At 42.3% G+C, this 19,751-nt stretch overlaps 1 protein-coding gene across 1 annotated transcript; it reads left to right on the plus strand.

The window, feature by feature from the left end:
• Nucleotides 1-16,811: 16,811 nt before the first annotated feature.
• On the plus strand, nucleotides 16,812-18,057 carry LOC138800000 (homeobox protein vex1-like; the record flags this gene model as incomplete). Its single annotated transcript, XM_069981809.1, has 2 exons — nucleotides 16,812-17,015; nucleotides 17,695-18,057. Coding segments are annotated over 2 exons (534 nt in total), but the record flags the coding sequence as incomplete, so codon positions are not given.
• Between the last annotated feature and the right edge of the window lie 1,694 nt (nucleotides 18,058-19,751).

Raw genomic sequence — 19,751 nt, forward strand, 5'->3', positions numbered from 1 at the left:
TTATCCAGTCACAGTATGGTGGTATTGGTCAGGTCTGGTATGGCGGTGTTATCCAGTCACAGTATGGCAGTATTGGTCAGGTCTGCTGTGGCGGTGTTACATGTGACGCCTGGAGCTATTACATACCAATCTTGTGGTGAGAATTCCCTCAGACAATATGCAGACTACTGTAATCAGTGATTCAATGTGGCCATTACCAGGATTATTGGCCATACGCCTATTGGTTACTGCATAAGGGTCTGGAATCTGCTGCATGTGGTGACATACAGTAAATGTGGGAACGCGGCCTAAGACTGATCAGATATCAATATGATGATCAGAAACTAGAAAATTATGATGCCAATTGGTGACTAAAGATGGGGCGTCTTCAGGTTTAGTGCCTAGGGCAGCGGGGGTAGTACTAGTGGAGACGGATGTTGAAAAGCAATGTTGCTCTCCTCATATCTTATCATAGAACCAGATGACAAATAGTCCAGAAACCAGTAATCCATAGGTGTATATAATATATATATGTACTGTTCATTATAAAAGCACCACTCTGCTTTATAACTTTACCACATGGATTTCTACCCAATTAAAATACAGTACTATCCTGACCTATTGCTGGCAAAAAGACAATTCTCTAGATTTACTTTAACCTATGATGGGTAATATAACAGAGTGGAGAGGAGCAGCGCACGCTTGCTATGAGCGCACACAGTATTGGTCGGTATAATATACAGCATTTATACCATAAACAATAAGAAACCACAGCAACCAGATCCATGCTTTCATTTTACCAGGGCTTGTTAAAATATGAGCTGTGACTGGTTCCTATAGGCAACAATGGTGGTCTTATTATTAGACAGTCTTTAATAATCTTCCCCAATGTTTGACCTCAGGCTTCTCCAACATAACGTAAGGTGCCCATACACTTAATACTGAAGTCGAACTCTGGCGGCGATTTCATCCGTCAGTGTAAAGTGTATAGGGGCCTTCTGAGTCTGCATCGATAAATGATGTCAGTGTCAGGGGAGATAGGGGTCAGGCAGGATGGAATTTTAAAGAACCCCTTTGTTCACAGAGAGAAAAGCCACTGACAGAGCTGTCTGTATTTTACCCCTCCCCATAGGGATTGCAAGTATTGAACAATCCTGTGTATGGAGATAATGTTAGCTGGGCAATCATTTAGCCAACAGTTATTGAAGGTATATGGCCACCTTTAGAATCATGATGGCTGACAAGTGGCACTTCATACCAATATCATAGCTGAAAGCTGATAAGCCAACTTTCCAGTAATGTTAGAGGAAGTTGATATTAGCCGTATGTATTCAACATTTGGCGGGGTCACCGGTTTACCAGGCAGGTGGAGGCCCAGGAGCGTCAGGTTACACTTCTAGCCGTATGTGTCCAGCCTATCAGCGTCCATCATTCCGTCCCGACCATTTTATATCTACCGTCTCCTCTATTCTCCATTATAGACAATATTATCAGCTATCATTTATCAAAAGCGCCCATAGAAACCAACCAGAGCTCAGCTCTCCATTCTCTACACTGTGATGAGTTGTTATAGGCAACAAGACTTCTCTTTATCAATGTATTTATACTAGTTGTATACATGACACTTTTTGACATTTCCAACATTTACATGTGTCAAAAAAGTGACCAAATTATGACAACACCAAGCCATGTTTCCAGGATTGCTGCCACTGTCCACCAGATGTAGGCATGGTTTTACCATGCAGCAGCCACAAATTAAGCACATACCTTTAAGGTCCTATTACACGGGCCGATATGCTATTACACACACACAGCGAACAGGTGAGAGTAGGGGGGGGAGGGCTGCAGGAGCTACAGGAGGGGTCCAGGTAGTTCATAAAAGATAGCAGTGGTCTACGGAATGATAGTCAGCTAGAGGGATTATTTTCTTTCAACATGTTAAAAGACAACGATCAGCCAATGTTGTGCTTTTTACACTACCTGTTACATAGTTACATAGTTAATACGGTTGAAAAAAGACACATGTCCATCAAGTTCAACCAAGGAGGGGATGGATACAGGGAAGGGGGAGGGGTGATGATAGGTTCTATACATATGCATTTATATTATTTTGCTCTAAGAACTTGTCTAGGCCGGTTTTGAAGCCCTCTACTGTTTTTGCTGTGACCAGATCCTGTGGTAGACTGTTCCACAGATTCACAGTTCTCATGATAAAGAAGGCTTGTCACCTCCGGAGATTGAACCTTTTTTTCTCCAGTCGGAGGCAGTGCCCCCTTGTCCTTTGAGGGGGGTTTACCTGGAACATCTTTTCCCCATATTTCTTGTAGGGGCCATTTATATATTTAAATAAATAATCATATCTCCAATTAAAGTGTCTTCTCAGATCAGCCTTTACCAAATTTATTTGGAGGTCAAAACGACCAAGAATAGCATATGATACTCTCAGCCTCCCCAAACATAAAGGTGGTGCTCAATTACCTAATATCACATTCTATAATTTGGCCTCCATTTTCAGACACATCAGAGAGTTGATTAAGGGTACTTCTTTCTTTTCTAATTATTCCTTGGAGTTTGCTCTTTCTTCTCCTTGGCCTTTGGCTTCGCTTCTTCACTTCTCTATTTCAGAACTACCCTCACATTTAAAACACAATGTTATTATCGCTGATACCGTGGCCACATGGAAAGCTTTAAGAAAATTGTATTTAGTCTTTCTAAGTTTTTCCCATTATGGGACAATCCCCTCCTTCTACATGGTAACATCAATCCTGACTATATGGTATGGAAACAAAAACAAATCACTGACTTAAGTAACTTACTGGACTCAGATAAGGGAGAGTTGTTATCTTGGGAAAAATTTAGAGACATGTATGATATCCCTCCCCATCACCAGGTTTTATTTGAACAACTGTGTTCTTTTGCTATTAATAGAGTTAAATCTTGTGCGAAAGCAGAAAAAACTAATGATTTTGATCTTCTATGCTCCAATTCTTCTCCCACTTTATCTCTTTCTCAAATATACCGTAGGATATGTGTTGATTCCTTACACAAATCTCCTCCCCCTTTTCTTCGGAAATGGGCTGCAGAAATACAAACAGATAATTTGGAACAAAAATTGCTAAATAGCATCCGATATGTTACTGCAGCCACTCCCAGTGTGAAATTGGGGGAAATCCACTTCCGGCTACTCCATAAGGCAATTTACGCTTTTAACTTTTCTTACTCCACCATGTCAGATGATTTATTGACATATTGTCCAAAATGTAAAGAACCCAGATTTATTACACTGTGTTTGGTCTTGTTCTCAAATTCAGACATACTGGCAATTAGTACAAATCTTTATTTAGAATACATGGAATGAATCCATACCTCTAACTCTACTCAGTTATGTTTTTCATGTTGTGGTGGCCGGGGATGGAGATCCCTCTGAAAAACCTATTGCCTCAAAATGTATTCATCTTGCTCTGTTATTGGCCTTAAAAGGCTTACTAAACCACTGGATCTCTGACACACTTCCCACTATTTCTGAGCTAACAACCTCGCTTAAAGAAACTCTTCATTGGGAAATGCTGGATGCAATCCGCAAAAAAGATGTTTCCACAAAAAATTTCATAAAAAAATGGAATTTTTTTTCTCATAAAAGGTTATGTCGCAGGAGGAGAGGGAAGCGGTTATGAAACACTTTTGTAATACTGTTTGGTATCAGACGGCGGAGGCAAGGGGCACCCTAGGAGTACTCAGAGTTCCTTAATTATATTAAAGATAGAGATTCTTTATCTACATTTCTTTCGATCCTGTAGAGCATTAATTTTTGTTCTTTAGATTCTATAGTTTTTTATAGCAAAATTGTTTTCAAACTTACTATATTGTATCCTATTTATGTCTTCCTTTGATATGTAACTGTATTGTTATAGATAAAATTTGAAAAATCTAATAAAAATATTTGGAAAAAAAAAGTCTCTTCTCTAGACTAAACAAATGTAATTCTTTTAATCTCTCCTCATAACTAAGATGCTCCATTCCCCTTATTAGTTTAGTTGCCCAACTTTGTACCCTCTCCAGCTCTAGAACATCCTTTTTATGAATCGGATTCCAAAACTGGACAGCATACTCCAGATGAGGCCGCACCAAAGCTTTATAGAGCGGTAATATTATATCCCTGTCCCGTGAGTCCATGCCTGTTTTAATGCATGACAATATCCTGCTGGCCTTAGAAGCAGCTGACTGACATTGTGTGCTGTTCTGTAGTCTATTATCTACAAGTACACCCAGATCCTTCTCCATCAGCGACTCTCCCAGTGTAACTCCCCCCAGGACATATGATGCATGTGGGTTCTTAGTACACCAAGAGATTATCTGCCATAACGGCCAATAGTCGGCCAAATGCAGCCAATAATAACTTGGTGCAATAGGGCCTTTAAATTGGTGAATTTATTAATAAGATTACACACTTTTTTGGCAGAAGTCACTTATTTTAACACAAACCTATTTTGCTCAGTGTGCATAACCCTCATAGATGCTAATGGGAGTTGTATTAACATTAGAGATGAGCGAACCTCGAGCATGCTCGAGTCCATCCGAACCCGAACTTTCGGCATGGCTATGTGGAAAACATGGATATAGTCATTGGCTGTATCCATGTTTTGCAGACAACCTTAGAGCTTTATCCAACTTCAGCAGCCCCCGCTAATCAAATGCCAAACGATCGGGTTCGGATGGACTCGAACCCAAACCCGGTTCGCTCAGCTCTAATTAACATGTATTAAGGTCACTTGTAGCCGTTTTGGTATCTTGAGGGTAATTGAAGCAACTTAGCTCATGATGCTTCTCTGTTTTTGCAACTCCCATTAATGTCTTAATGTCAATGGGTGTTAACTATGTGGCTGTTTTACAAAGTTGGCATTTTTCTCACTTTCTAACAGTCAGGCCAAGAGGAGCTGGGGGACCCTCATATTATCAGAGATGGGACCTGCACCTATCAGACATTTATAGTATATCCTCTCCTATCACTCACCATATAGTAGACAGAAGGGTAGTTCCTCAACCCCAATGAATACTGAGGAAGTGCCCTCCCCAAGTGTCACTCATTTGGGAACCTAGGGCCTAGATGTGACCGTGATCTCTGCATATCTTGTGATAGACATGATATAAAACTCTACATGTCTACCACTAGTGACAACAAAGAGATTACTTATCTGCTGTCTAGAAAGATCAACGCTGATCATCCAAAGACCTTTTAAGTCTAAAGAAACCTTTAAATTCATTAGCACAATATATTTATTTACTCAGAAGTGGGATTGTGTTGTTTAATGGAGTATCTAGTTACTGTAGGGATTATCATCATGTCATCTGACTTGTGTTACCATTCTTGTACATTGCCCCAAGAGGTATGGAGCTTCAGGTATAGACCACCATATGGGGGAATGTTACGTCTGGCAAGGTCCCCATACACATGAGAGAAAATCTGGATGAACAGGCAAGCCCAGGAGCCACTCTCATTTCCTCTTGACTCTTCCCCAATAAATGTCTGGGGTGGACTTGTTGTTCAACTTGATCCCTTTAGTTCGAATGTATATGGTGTCTACTTCTGTATTCCTATGGAAACCATAGGAAAAAAAACTCTTAAAGTAACTAATAGGCTATGTTCACACAACGTCAAAAATGGAGAAAAACGTCCGATTTCGCTATTTAAAAAAACGTCCGTTTTTGCAGCAGTTAAACTGACTTCAATGCAATTGCATTGAAGTCAATGGGAAGACGGACGTCCTATGCACACAACGCATTGAAAAACGGACGTTTTTGCCACAGACGTCAAAATAATGAACATTATTTTCGGACGTTTTTTGAAAATAGCAGACGTTTTTTATCAGTTGTTCACACACAGTTCTATTGTCACCCTTCTTTCTCCGTTTTTACTATTAAGTTCAATGGATTTTTCAATTAAGCCACAACCAAAGGGCAATTAGTAACCCCAAACTAAAATAATGTGCAAACACCCGTCATTGCACTAAGGGGATACCAGGCCTCGAAAAACGTCCGTTATTTTGAGTCATTTTAAACGGAGCTGAAAAAAACGTTGTGTGAACATAGCCATATAGTGTATTATCTGTAAAATAACCCAATAACAGTACATGAATCTGTATTATGGGAAGAGTTTGAGGCATGGTGTCATCTAGTTGTAATAGTTCTTCACTTACTCCAGCAAACGTTTTCAGTAGGAATAAATGATAAGCGAAGTGTCAGACTGTCTGTAGCTGCTAACCACTGTTGTTGCAGTTTCTTGTCAGGGTCACCTATAATGGGCTAATAGCTCTTCTTTCTTGTCCTTGGCTTTTGCCTCTGTTCTTTCAGTTTGATGGATTCCTTTAGAGGAGTGTACATCATATGTATTATAGTTGCAACTAACAGGATGTATGGAAATATTGCAACTACAAGAAAACTTGGGCATTTTATATCATTTATGTTTGCTTCGTTGGAATGTATTTATTATATCAAGAGGAGGAGGAGGAGGAAGGGTAATTACCAGGCTAGAAGGTGGTTAGATAGTGAGACTCCTAATCTGCCAGCTCCTTGTTTCCTCCATGAATGGGGATGAAGACAGATAATGTTGTACAGTCTATATAGACATTTGATTATTAATTAATTTTCAGGTCATTTTACATTTTTTGTGCTTCCTTAAAGCACAAAAAGAGTCTTTAAAAAGTCTTATTAAAAAAATATATGATAGAAAAGGTAATAAGTGGCGGCAGAGAGCAGGTAAGTGCAGGGGGGGCTGCCCGGGTGATACTGGCGGTCTGCTGCCGCCACTCCTATTCCACGGAGCGACAGCTGCAGATCGCTGCTATCACAGTTCTTTGTCTTTCAGCTTGTTGAAAGACAAACGACAGGAACGATAAGCCGACATTGTTCATGTCAGCTGATCGTTACCTTCTATTACAAAGGACGATTATCGGCCGTTACAGACAATATTGGCCGATAATCGTTCCGTGTAACGGAGCCTGTATGGTTAACTTATCAAAAGCTTTGTTCTTCCACTATAAAATAAAAGGTAAAATACGCCTATAATTTAGAGATAAAAATAGTCATATTTTCAATGTTCACACAATGTTTTAATCATTATTTTCGGCCTTCTTTTGCCATCAAAATGATGGCCGCAAAACAACAGTGTGTGAACATAGCCTAATAATGTGCTCCACTAAAGTCAATGGGAAATTGGCCGACAGTGCACACATCATATAGAATAATGGGTGTAAATGAACATTATTATTTACAACATGCTTTTGCAAAATACACCTCTTTTATTTTCACTTAAAAGTATGATTTTTTTTAACTGTGTGTGAAGATAGCCTAGGGGAGTTTTAAGCTTTGCTTTGCAGTGTCCAGCATAAGCATTCATATAGGTCCTGGTAGATGTGTAAAGGCCCCGTACACCATCAATAGCTGACAGCAGAACGATAGTCTGGCCATCAGTTATACCTACCACCTGTCATCCATCCTCCCCAGCATAAGGGCCTTATTTAGGAGCAATCGAGGGTCGTCCTGGTAGGTCAACGTTCGCTTGCTTCTCGTTCTCCACTCACTGTCTGTGCTATTACACGCACATACATCAAGCAGGGGAGCTGCGGGAGGGGCTGCCGGGATGGTCTTTAGATTGTCCGGGTGGCCCATAAAAGAGAGCAGACGCTACTCCTATTGCTCAGAGCTGTCGGGATCGTGATTTTTGTTCATGCTTTAAAACAACGATCAGTCAACATCGTGCATGTGGGCCGATCATTGCCTTTGCACATGAACTATAAGACCAAATGATTATCAGCCTGAAAGGCTGGTAATTGGCTGAGTACGGTTAATAATCTTATGTAATAGTGCCCTAAGGTGCGTGGGGACCTTTAGGCTTCCTCAGACACATATTTTACAGCATTACGGTGGGTTCACACTACGGATTAGGGGCGTATAATCCACCATGAATTCCATTGTTCGCCCCCGCTCGCATCTCCCCCTGTGCCCTAGACTCCATTCTACGCACAAGTGTACTTCGCCGTCCTCCAAAAGAATTGACATGCCAATTCTTTCGGCGGACGGCAGAAATCGCCCAACCATAGAATAAATTCTATAGGACGGGCGGAAATGCACGTGGGGGTGAGCAACAGATTTCACGGTGTGGATTATATGCCCCTTATACAGCATATACCCACCCTTATACAGCATTATTTTGACTTGGGGGGGGGGATCCCCAAAACTGCCACCAGCAGTTTTTTCCCTGCTTTTTAGTCTTTTTATTTTTCTTCTCCTTCTTCTATTGGGTGATTCTAGGATTTCTTTTAAAGTTTGGAAGTTTAGGGGGGGGGGGTTGGAGTAGGTCAGTATGCATGTAGACAATGTTGTTTCTGTCGTTTTCTACCTCTATATACATGTACTGAGAAAAAAGGCCACATTTCTTTAAAAAGATAAAATTAACAAAATATTCTCTTCTGCGACTTAACAAAAATCAGCTGAAAGATGCCGAATTACCCTGAAAAAAAGAATAAACACCAAACCAAAAAAAATGTCATGTGTGTTTTTTGTTGATTTGACCGTATTGCAAAATTGTCATAGTCAGCAGAAATAGATACATTGTACAAGGAGAAAATGACTTCTGATACAGATCCCCAATGGTCACATCATTCTGCTACTGTATATTTCACAATGACTGTACTTGCACAGAATGACTCTCGGTGGACGGCGGACAGTATGGCTCCCACCAGGCTAGACTGGAGCCGGAATAGTCTTCCATTCCTCCAAGGTGTGAACTTGATTTGCTCAGGTCTTTGTTACTGAAAGGAAATTGTAAATGTCTTCCTATGAGCTGCCGGTACATGAGGTTGCTTTAATGTTTCCGTATAATAGTGGTGACGCCATAAACACATTGTCATCAGCTGCTGGAGACACGGCGTTTACTCAGCACACAGTCTATGATCAGCCGTTACTCGCTCAATCAAAACTCAAAACTTTTTATTGCTCTGGCACCGACATGAGGTTTGGAGACTTCTAGTATTGTAATCTTGTAAACTTAAATGTGTGGTAATATTATAGGAATGCAGGCTGCTTTATTGTCGGCAGAAACGCAACAAGCCTAGCAGTTTAGTTACACAAAGAGAACTGTAAAAAAAATTGGCTTCTTTCTTCCCAAAAGAGTGCCACATCTGTATAAAGGTTGTGTATGGTATGGCAGTTCAGTCCATCATGTACAGCCCCTATAGGGCCAGTTCACTCATTGAGTTCAATGGAATTTGCGCTCTGCAGTTCATACAGCGGAATTTTCCGGATTTCGCTGCCAGAATCCCATTGAAATGAATTGAACAGCTCTGAAATTTTTCCGCTCTGAATACTTGTGGAACTTCAACACAGAATTGGAAAGATGAATGGATTTTATTAAGGGTACAAACACACATACCGGATCCGCAGCAGATCCCTTCCTGTTGGTTTCTATGAGAATACATTAACATCTCGCTGCGAATATGTAAGTGACAGCCCGTTAAGCCCCCCGCCAGCTTGAGCATACTTTACCTGCTCCGCGCTCCGGCTTGCCTTGGGGGTTCCCGGCTGGACATCCCAGTCAGCCTATATGTGCGTTTTCCCGTTGCAGCGCACTGATTGGCTGAGCAGGACTTCCAGACGCCAGGAGCCCCCAAAGCAAACTGGAGCTTGGAGCAGGTAATGTATGCTCCAGACGACGGGGGGTTAACGGGGCTGTTACTTACATACTTGCAGCGGGATGACCGCAGCAGATCCATTATGTGTGTTTGTAGCCTTAATGAAAAATGTATTTGTGAGGAATTTTCCTTGGGGATTCCACATAGAATTTCTGCAAGAACACTTCTGCCCGGAACACTTTCCTCGCTGATTCAGTGCTAATTCCTCTGTGTGAACTGGCCCTTAAAGGGAATATTCAGGACTGTAAGAAGCACAGCTACTTTCTTGCAAAAACAGCGCTATCCCTGTTCTTAGGTTGTGTGTGGTATTACAATTAAGCTCCATCCACTACAATGGAACTGAGCTGCAAACTGAGGACAGGAGAGGTGCATGTGTATCTAAGCCTAGACAATTAGACAATCCCTTAAAGGGGTAATCCAGGAAAAATGGTTTGTTTTTTTCCAAATCAACTGGTTTCAGAAAGTTATATATATTTGTAATTTACCTCTATGTAAAAATTTCAAGTCCATACCTATCAGCTGCTGTATGGCCTGCAAGAAGTGGTGTTTTCTTTCCAGTCTGACACAGTGCTCTCTGCTGACACCTCTGTCTGAAACAGGAACTGTCCAGAGCAGTAGCAAATTCCCATAGAAAACCTCTCCTGCTCTGGACAGTTCCTGTCTTCAACAGAGGTGGCAGCAGAGAGCACTGTGTCAGATTGGAAAGAAAACACCACTTCCTGCAGGAAATACAGCAGCTGATAAGTATGGGAAGACTTGAGCTTTTAAATGGAAGCAAATTACAAATCTATATAACTTTCTGAAACCAGTTGACTTGAAAGAAAAAGATTTTTACTGGACAACCCCCTTAAACACCTGCACAGGTAGAAGGTTTCTGGGGACTATCCCAGGCTCTGGTCACATGGGCACTTCCACTGTCCTACAAGATTAGCAGAGGGACTGCACCTGTAATACACAGGATCCTAATGCAGTGCTTCTCAATTCCAAAACATGACCTGTTGGTGAGGCCTCAGGACTGTAACCCATCTACAGTAATGGCCGTATTACATGTAGCGATACGCGGCTAATGGTTGATGATCTTTAGACATGACTGATTAGCTGATGATCGTCTCTTTGGCTGATTGTTGTCATTATTAGGGTACGTACACACTGTGGAATGGCGACGGATAACCTGCAGCTCGCACCCGCCGGTTGACTGATGCGGGCGAGCGCGTCTCCGCCCGTGACATAGAGAATGTTCATTCTTTGGACGAACAACGCCATTCTGCAGTGTGCACGTACCCTAAGGGTCCTTTTACACAGAAGGATTTTCTGACAGATTATCTGCCAAAGATTTGAAGCCAAAGCCAGAAACAGACTATAAACAGAGATCAGGTCATAAAGAAAGCCTGAGATTTCTCCTCTTTTCAAATCCATTCCTGGCTTTGGCTTCAAATCTTTGGCAGATAATCTGTCAGATAATCTTTCTGTGTAAAAGGACCCTTACATGGAGGGATAATCTGCCAAATCATTATCGCCCTGTGTAATAGGGCTGTAAGTGAAAACACTTATCAAGACTAGTGGTTTAACATAGAGCCCCATACCCATGACACACGTCTCTTAGTAAATCTGGTGAATTTAAGGCTGCTGTACATTTTGTCCATGACTTGTACCTGCTAGCAGGCGTAAATCATGATAAATCAGGTGTGGGAGAAGACTATTCTTCGTCCCTATCTTGCTGGGCTCCCTGCCTGTCCTGCTGCTTGGGTTATGCAAAAAAAAATCAGCGTTTTTTCCCCCCAATGTACACATGGTGGACATTTGAGAAATTCCCCCCAAGGTGTTGATGGTTGTCATGACAGCCAGGGGGATAACATAGGTCTTTAAGGGTGCCTTTACACAGAGAGATTTATCTGACAGATTATTGAAGCCAAAGCCAGGAATGGATTTGAAAAGAGGAGAAATCTCAGTCTATCCTTTATGACCTGTTCCAAGTTCAGTGTGTGGAAAAGTTCAGTGCCCCATGGAGAATGAATGGAGCACAGGTGATGCTTTCATTGCAGGGGCAATTGTCCCCTGTGATCAGTTGTTAACCCTTATCCTAAACACAGGGGAGAACAAGCATAGATGGAAGTACCCTTGTAAACATGTTTCTTGTATAACAAAGATCTATACATACAAGTATTTGGTATTCCTTTGTATTTCCATTAGGATTAGAAATATAAAAAATATTGCCACTTTCTTCCAGAGACAGCACCACTCTTGTCTCCAATTCAGATGTGGTTTGCTATTAAAGTGTCACTGTCGTGAAATTTTTTTTGCAGAAATCAATAGTCCAGGCGATTTTAAGAAACTTTGTAATTGGGTTTATTATCCGAAAAATGCATTTTTATCATGAAAAAGCAGTTTGAAGCTCTCCCCCTGTCTTCATTGTTCTCCTATGGAGAGAGCTAAAGAAAAGACCAAAACAGGACAACAAAGAGTTAATCTACAAATCCCTCACGGGATATCTCCTGTGACAGTCACCAGTGACCTGTCTGAGCTCAGATTACAGCTGTCACCCAGCTCCGTGCCTGTAATCCTCTGTTATCTGCTTTCTGCTGCCGGCTAACTCCCTCCTTCCTCCTCCCCCCTCCCCTCTCCCCTCTCCCTAGAGCAGACAGGGTACGACTCATGCAACAAGTCACAATTTTCAGATTTTTTGGAGTGGGTGAAAAAGAGGAAGGAGGGGGGGACCTGGGAAAAGGCTTTTTACATGCAGATAATGGCAGATTTGGCTAATAAACCCAATTACAAAGTTTCTTAAAATCGCCTGGACTATTGATTTCTGCAACAAAAAAAAAAATACGACAGTGACTCTTTAAGCTCCATTCACTTCAATGGAACTAATTTGCAAAACCCCAAGCAAACTGGAGACAAGAGTGGTGCTGTCTCTGGAAGAAAGCAGACATATTTTTGTAGTGCTGGATAACCCCTTCTAATTCCACTAAAGTAAATAAAGCAGAGTTGTCATACCACAAACAACCTGAGCACACGTGTGGCACTGTTTTTGGCAGAAAGAATCTATATATATATATATATATATATATATATATATATTCCTTATTTTCCTGTTATTTTATCTGTTATCTGTTATTTTAAAAGCGTTGTCAGGATTTAAAAAAAAAAAAAAAGAAAGAAAGAAACAGTGCCACACCTGTTTTCAGGCTGTGTATAACATTACAGCTAGCCTTCATTCACGTCAATTGATTAATGGAACTGAGCTGCAATACCACACAGTAACTGAGGTCAAGGTGGAGCTGTTTCTGGAAGAAACGTGTGCTTTCTTGTATATAACTTCATATTTTATCCCGGCTTACAAAATACATATGTAAATATGAGTTGTGGTGTTTTTTTTCACGTATTTCACATAGTTCTGGTTTGTAATAAAAAAAAAGGACAACAAATGCAACCAAAAACACAGGCACTTTGGCGCAAAACCTATACAAAAATCAGATCTCTAAAATAAACAACTAAATAAAGGCAATTTAGATACACGTGTAAAGGAGGCCTATGGCTGTATCCAGGTTTTCCTGGACTCCCTAGGGCGGCAGCCACGGGGAATCAAATGCCAAGTGTTTGGATTTGGAGAATGTGATGGAACCCAACAGTTTGACAGGACTGACACCAGACCTTCTGGCATGAACCCCTCGTATGAGGTCATCTTACCTACAATGCCTTGTTCTTACCACTTGTCCGTCCTTTATACAGACTGCGCTCATAGTGTGTAAACATTGTCATTGAGTCACCATTTACACCAATAGAAGGCTGAAGTGTCTACACACAGACAATAAGTCCCCTTTGAAGACCCTAAATATCACTACTTGACTTTCTTCTTCCACTGTTTACCTAGGTAAAGCCCCAGTCATTTTGCTCTTTATCATTGAGCTGTGTATGTGGTTAGTGTGGTGCCAGTTTACCCAGACGATGCGTTACTCTGCTAAATGAGGTGTTTGCTAGGGGAGGGGGAGATCCCTTGTTGGTCTTGGTTAACCCCTTTTATTCTGCCTAGTTCTGCTGCTTTCATGCTAACTGCTCCCATGCATGTTGTCAGTAGGCATGGAAAGGGTTGCGAGGGAAGGTCGGCTATTGAATTCTTATCTGGAGATCACCTGAGAGGACCAGGTCTCCTTTCCAAAATCTACAATTTAAGTGTTTGATGTGGTTCATAAAAACATCAGGCTATTGACTTTGAAATGCACCCAGCACACATTTGCTGTCATTCTCGGTGGCCATTCCCTCATTTCCTATGTTGCTCCTTCCTTAATAAACCACATTAACATTATCCCCCACAAACACTCCATGGCTCCAAGGATCAGATAAACCTGTCTGTTTCCAAGGACTCTTCCTGTTTCAGGAACTTGTATGAAATAATGACATATATAACATTACACTATCCCATAGTCTCCTATGGCAATTTCTATGGTCCAATATAATACGATAACTTGGACCCCAGCGGAAAGTCTTCAGCAGAATCCAATGATTTCATTAGACCCAAAGTATCTACTGAAGCCTCTGATTAAGTTTCTCCCAGTCGGTCTATACTATGATATCATTTCAATGACTCCGATATCTTATCTTGGAACAATGAATCCTAAAATGGCTTAACAGCAATGATCTGAGACTATCTAATCCTTAAAGGTACTGATTCAATTACTTGACAGTTCTATCATTGGAGGCCGGCCTTCTAGAAATGAACTTGGAGCCAGTAACTTCTGAATTGAGGGATTAGGAGGATGTGACAGTCGCCTGACAATGGAAATTACAGTAACACCCAATAAGCCTATTGTTGTAGACATTATTACATGTGTTGGCTCATTACACCCCACCTTGGGTCTGGGGGCTTTAAATATGCCTGGGAGACAATGAGGAGGTTAGTTGCACTTTGGAGGAGGAAGTGAAGGACACCTAAACCTGGAAATGGAGAAGAGGTCTTATTCAGTGGAATGGCTTTCAGAAAGCAGTCACAGGAACACTACTACTACTCATCCTCCTCTCCCCAATGTGGATGTATTAAGGAGCAGGTTGGGCCAAGCTTTTCCCTATGGGAAGGAACGTAATATCTCAGCAATGGAGAAGCCGCCTGCAGGGACAGACTCCAGTGAGAAGGAGAATGACATTGACAACAAAACTGCAAGCACTCTGCAAGACACGCATGGTAAGACCACCTCATCCGCCATTTTTTATATTACTTAGAAATTTTTAAAATTACATGTCTAAAGTTGTATATGTTTTATGAATATTACTTAGTCTAGTTATAGTCATTCCTATTGGCAGAACTTACATGCAGTGATTGTGTGTGTGTGTGTGTGTGTATATATATATATATATATATATATATATATATATATGTATAATATGGCCTCCTATAGCCTTGCTAGGGTTAAGCAGTGGTCTCCAAACTGTAGCTCTTCAAATATCTCAAAACTACAACTCTCAGCATTCCCAAAATGCTGGGAGTTGTAGTGTTATCCATTCTGAAGACACAAGTTGGTGGCTGTTGTGCATTTAATGTCAGGCCATGGTCACACAGTATTTTTGTCAATTTTTGGGCTGCAATTTTTTTTTTTATTATTATTATTATTATTATTATTATTATTATGTCCTGTTAATCTGAATAACAAAGCAGCTGTTAGGGCCCTATTACACGAAGCGATTATATTCGGACAATAATTGTCTTGTGTAATAGAAGACAACGATCAGCTGATATGCACGATGTCGGCTGATTGTTGTCTTTCAACATGTTGAAAGACCAACGATGAGGATAGCATCGATACGCTGCCATTGCCCCATGGAACAGGAGCGGCAGCAGCAGACCGCTGCTATCCTCTATGGGCTGCCTAGACAATCTAGTGATCACCTGGGCAGCTCCCAGCACCCCTACCTGTGTACAGGGCTGCGATCTGTACCACACAGAAGTTCGGACCTATATTGCGGCATGGAACGCTATCTTCAATGTATCGCTCCTGTGAAGCACTACTGATGCATGCACATTTGTAGTGCAGTCCGTGGGCGTGGGTCTGCAGTCTCAGGGCCCTATTACACCAACAGATTGTCTGACAGATTTTTTTGAGCCAAAGCCAGGAATGGACTATAACAGAGAACAGGTAAGAAAGGAAAGACTGAGATTTCTCCTCTTTTCAAATACATTCCTGTCTTTGGCTTAAACAAATCTGTCAGCTAATCTGTAATAGAGCCCTTAGGCTGCACTACAGACATGTGAATGTAGTCTTATGGCCCTATTCCACGGAACGATTATCGTTCGTTTTCGGACGATATCGACCGCTACGGACGATAATCGTTCCGTGGAATAAAGTGCAACGATCAGCCGACATCGTTCATGTCGGCTGATCGTTGCAGTCGCTTGTTTTTCAACATGTTGAAAAACAAGCGACTGATATAGCAGCGATCTGCTGCCGTCGCTCCGTTGAATAGGAGCATCGGCAGCAGACGCTGCTATATCCTATGGGCTGCCCGGACGATCAGCGATCCCCCGGGCAGCCCCCCCGCAGCTCCCTGCCGCCCCTCCCGCACTCACCCGCTCGCTGCAGCCGCGTTGAATAGCGGCGGCAGCGAGCGGGGAACGAGGAGCAAACGAGCGCTAATAGCGCTCGTTTGCTCCTCTAAAACGACCCATGGAATAGGGCCATAAGGCTGTGTTTCTCCATGCATGTGTTTGGAACAATGCCCCCTAGTGTTCACCAGTGGCTGTGTGGGGTTGCTGTGATTATCAGCAAAAGTGTGTGGCCACTGGTGACCACTAGGGGGTGTGGTTCCAAACCCTGGCGTTAAATGTTTTGCATTATCATTAGTCACTGAAGTATCACAATGCACAAGCAAGAAAGTTGCAACTCTGCTACATTATATATGTGTGTAAAATTATGATTAAGACTATAAATACGACTATATTGTGCGTAATAAAGTATAGTAGCGGTGGTCCAGATGTTGTAAAACTACAAATCCCAGCATGCCCGGACAGTCAGCAGCAGCTCCATTCATTTATATAACTTTTCTAAATCAAGTTGATTACTTACATGTCCGATATCTGATTTTCATTGTATTGGTTTTTCAGGAGTGTCCATGTCCAGAAAAGCATTTCAAGATGTCTCTGCCCAAAGAACAAGTCCCATCCCAGATAAAGGTCAGCTCTCCGACTCTGACAGTATGAAGAGCCCGGGTTCCTTGTCTGAGGAGGAGTCTTCATCCAGACCCCGAACTAAGTTCACTGCTGAGCAGCTTCAGGAACTGGAGAAGAGCTTCAAGGAGCACCGCTACATTGGGTCCAGTGAGAAGAAGAGGCTGTCCAAGGTGCTGAACTTATCAGAAACCCAGGTACGATTCCTACAGAAGCTTATAACTAGTGTTGGGCAAACGAATAGTAAATTCTGCCAACCACAAACCTGACCACTGACTGCTGTAGTCTGCATATGTTAGTGACACTTTTATAATGCTCCAGGTGCCTGAAAAGTATGGATACCATTCTAGGAGACCAAAGACTGGGGCTTTTCAAGGCAACCGGGGCAATATGAAAGTGTCACTAATTTATGCAAACTAAACGCCAATCAATATGGTATGAGATGGCACTATGCTCTGAGGCAGATTCAACAGGTGTAAAAGAAGAATTACCAACAATCACCAGTGAAGCTTCTGCAGTTAATTCACGTTTCAAATGACAGAAGTCACAATAGGATGTGTTTCGGCTTGATGGTCTGATAGTTGAGGAAGGCCATTGAGGTGGAGCGTTTCTGAAAACTGTAATGTGAATAGATAGCTGAAAACCACACCGGTGAGTGCCGGGATTCCTTCTTATCAATGGCCAAGCCATTCTGTTTAGGTTCAGATGCATTTACTGAAAGTTTGGTCAACACCACAGTATGCATATTCTAAACATTGACCCCCCCCCCCCCTTATAGACTCAATAGGGTATATAAAAATGTTTTATACACTGGACAGGATTTTGAATACATTTACTGCTCTCTCAACATACTAATGTCTTTTTATTCTATTCTAGATTAAAACCTGGTTTCAGAATCGAAGGATGAAGTATAAACGTCAAAGCCAAGACGCAAGAGTTGAAGCTTTCTTCTCTGGCCTGTACCTTCCTTTTTACAATTATTCAGACTTTCAGCCACCAAACTGCTCCGTGCGACCAGACCTGCCTGTACCCCTCACCTCCCCAGCACCAGTCCATCCCTATGGAGCACTATCAACAGCCATTGTTAGGCCAGCAATCCACGCAGCACCCATCACTGCGGCAAGTCTTGGACCCTACCCCTGCCCTTCTATGCTGGTACACCCTATGATCAACGAGCCACTAAGCCACAGATACACTCCATATTAACTACCTAAATAGACTTTCAATGGACAACTAAAAACAATGCACATAATTTATTGTAAGTTATTTTTTAATATTGTTGTAATTTTTATTGCTTTTATATACTTTATAAAATAGAAGTTATATATAACTGGTGCTTTTATACCAGAAATGTGAAAAACGTTCGTTGGTTGCTGTGAGGAACTGAATTTTCAATACAAATTTAAAAAAAAAGTTGTGAGTTTTAAAATAAAATAGTTTACGATCCAGTTCACATTTGTTTTCAAGTGCATTGTTCTGTATACAGCCAGGGCGTCGCGGTAATGGTAAGGCTACATGAGCAGCCAGCTGCAAGTTGCCGGAATGTGGCAACCAATGGGTGCTTGATTTTTCCAGCAAAAGAGTGCTTCCATGGCTGCTCATTTGGCTCTCCCCTTAAGGTGGCTTGTGCTTTTTTTCTTTTTTAGCTGTAGCTTTCTGCTACCCTCTTCCTGATATTTAACATCTCTGAAATAAGCTGTCCAGGAGGGGGCAGGTTTATACCCCGATCATTATGACCAATTGCTGCACAATGTCACAGTAAGCGCCAGGGAGCTATAGACTACAGTCGTCTTCTGCTCCTTGGATAACCCCTTAGGTCACTATGATGTACCAGTACGTCATGTGGCTGTTAAAGATATAGAGCGGGTTTGGGAGTCCTGCCCACTCCCTATACTGTAGCCCTCTGCTGCATTCAGCTTATAGAGTATGTGCGCACTCTGGAATTAGCACGGATAACTTCCAGTGCAAGCTCACGGTGCAAGTCCCACCCACTCACATACAGTCTGCCCAAGGAATTGACATAATTCTTTGGGCGGATGGTGGAATGTGCCTGCGCATAGAATGGAGCCTATGGGACTGGCTGTACTTCGAGAAGGGACGAGCCATGGAATCTGCTGGAAGTTATCCGAGCGAATTCTGTAGTTTGCACATACCCATACACCAAAAAAGCACATCATGGGTGGTTTGGTTGATCTGTCGCACTAATCAGCCAATTCGGCTCCATGGCTGGCAAGACCTCTCTATATTGCTGCAGCTTGCAAAAGCCAGGATGTAGCAATGAAGTGCTAAATTAAAGGGGTAGTGCGGCACTAAACAATTATTCACTAAATAACACACAATCGCAGCTGATGACGCGGCAGAGGGCGGCCGGCATGAGGGACAGTCGGAGCGGTTTGGCCGGCTGCCCAAAGATTACATCATTGTCGGAAAAGGTGAGTATAGCGCATTACACTTTCAGGGGTGGCGTGGGTGGGGGGAAACACTGGGAAGAGGGCCATTCACTAACATAACATACATTACAAAGTTGTATAACTTTGTAATGTGTGTTATTTAGTGAATAATTGTTTAGCGCCGCACTACCCCTTTAATGGATCAATTTAACCCCTTAAGGACCTCGGGCGTACATTTACGGCCCCGCTGCCTGGGATTTAAGGCAACAGGGCGTAAATGTACGCCCGCGGTTTCCCCGATCGCTGTGTGTACACACGCAGTGATCGGGGAAGATGGTCTGCTATAATGTATAGCAGGCCATCTCTGCTCGTCGTCATGGGGGGTGGGTAACCCCCCCCCCCCCGTGCCGACGATCGCTGCTATAGGCTGATCAATACAGATCAGCCGATAGCAGCTGAATACAGCTTTCCGGTCATCTGTGACCCGGAAAGCAATGGCCACCAATCGCCATTAGTGACCCAGCAAAAGATGGCGCCGGTGCC

This window comes from Dendropsophus ebraccatus, chromosome 8 (assembly GCF_027789765.1).
Source record: "Dendropsophus ebraccatus isolate aDenEbr1 chromosome 8, aDenEbr1.pat, whole genome shotgun sequence".
NCBI classification, from domain to species: Eukaryota; Metazoa; Chordata; class Amphibia; order Anura; family Hylidae; genus Dendropsophus; species Dendropsophus ebraccatus.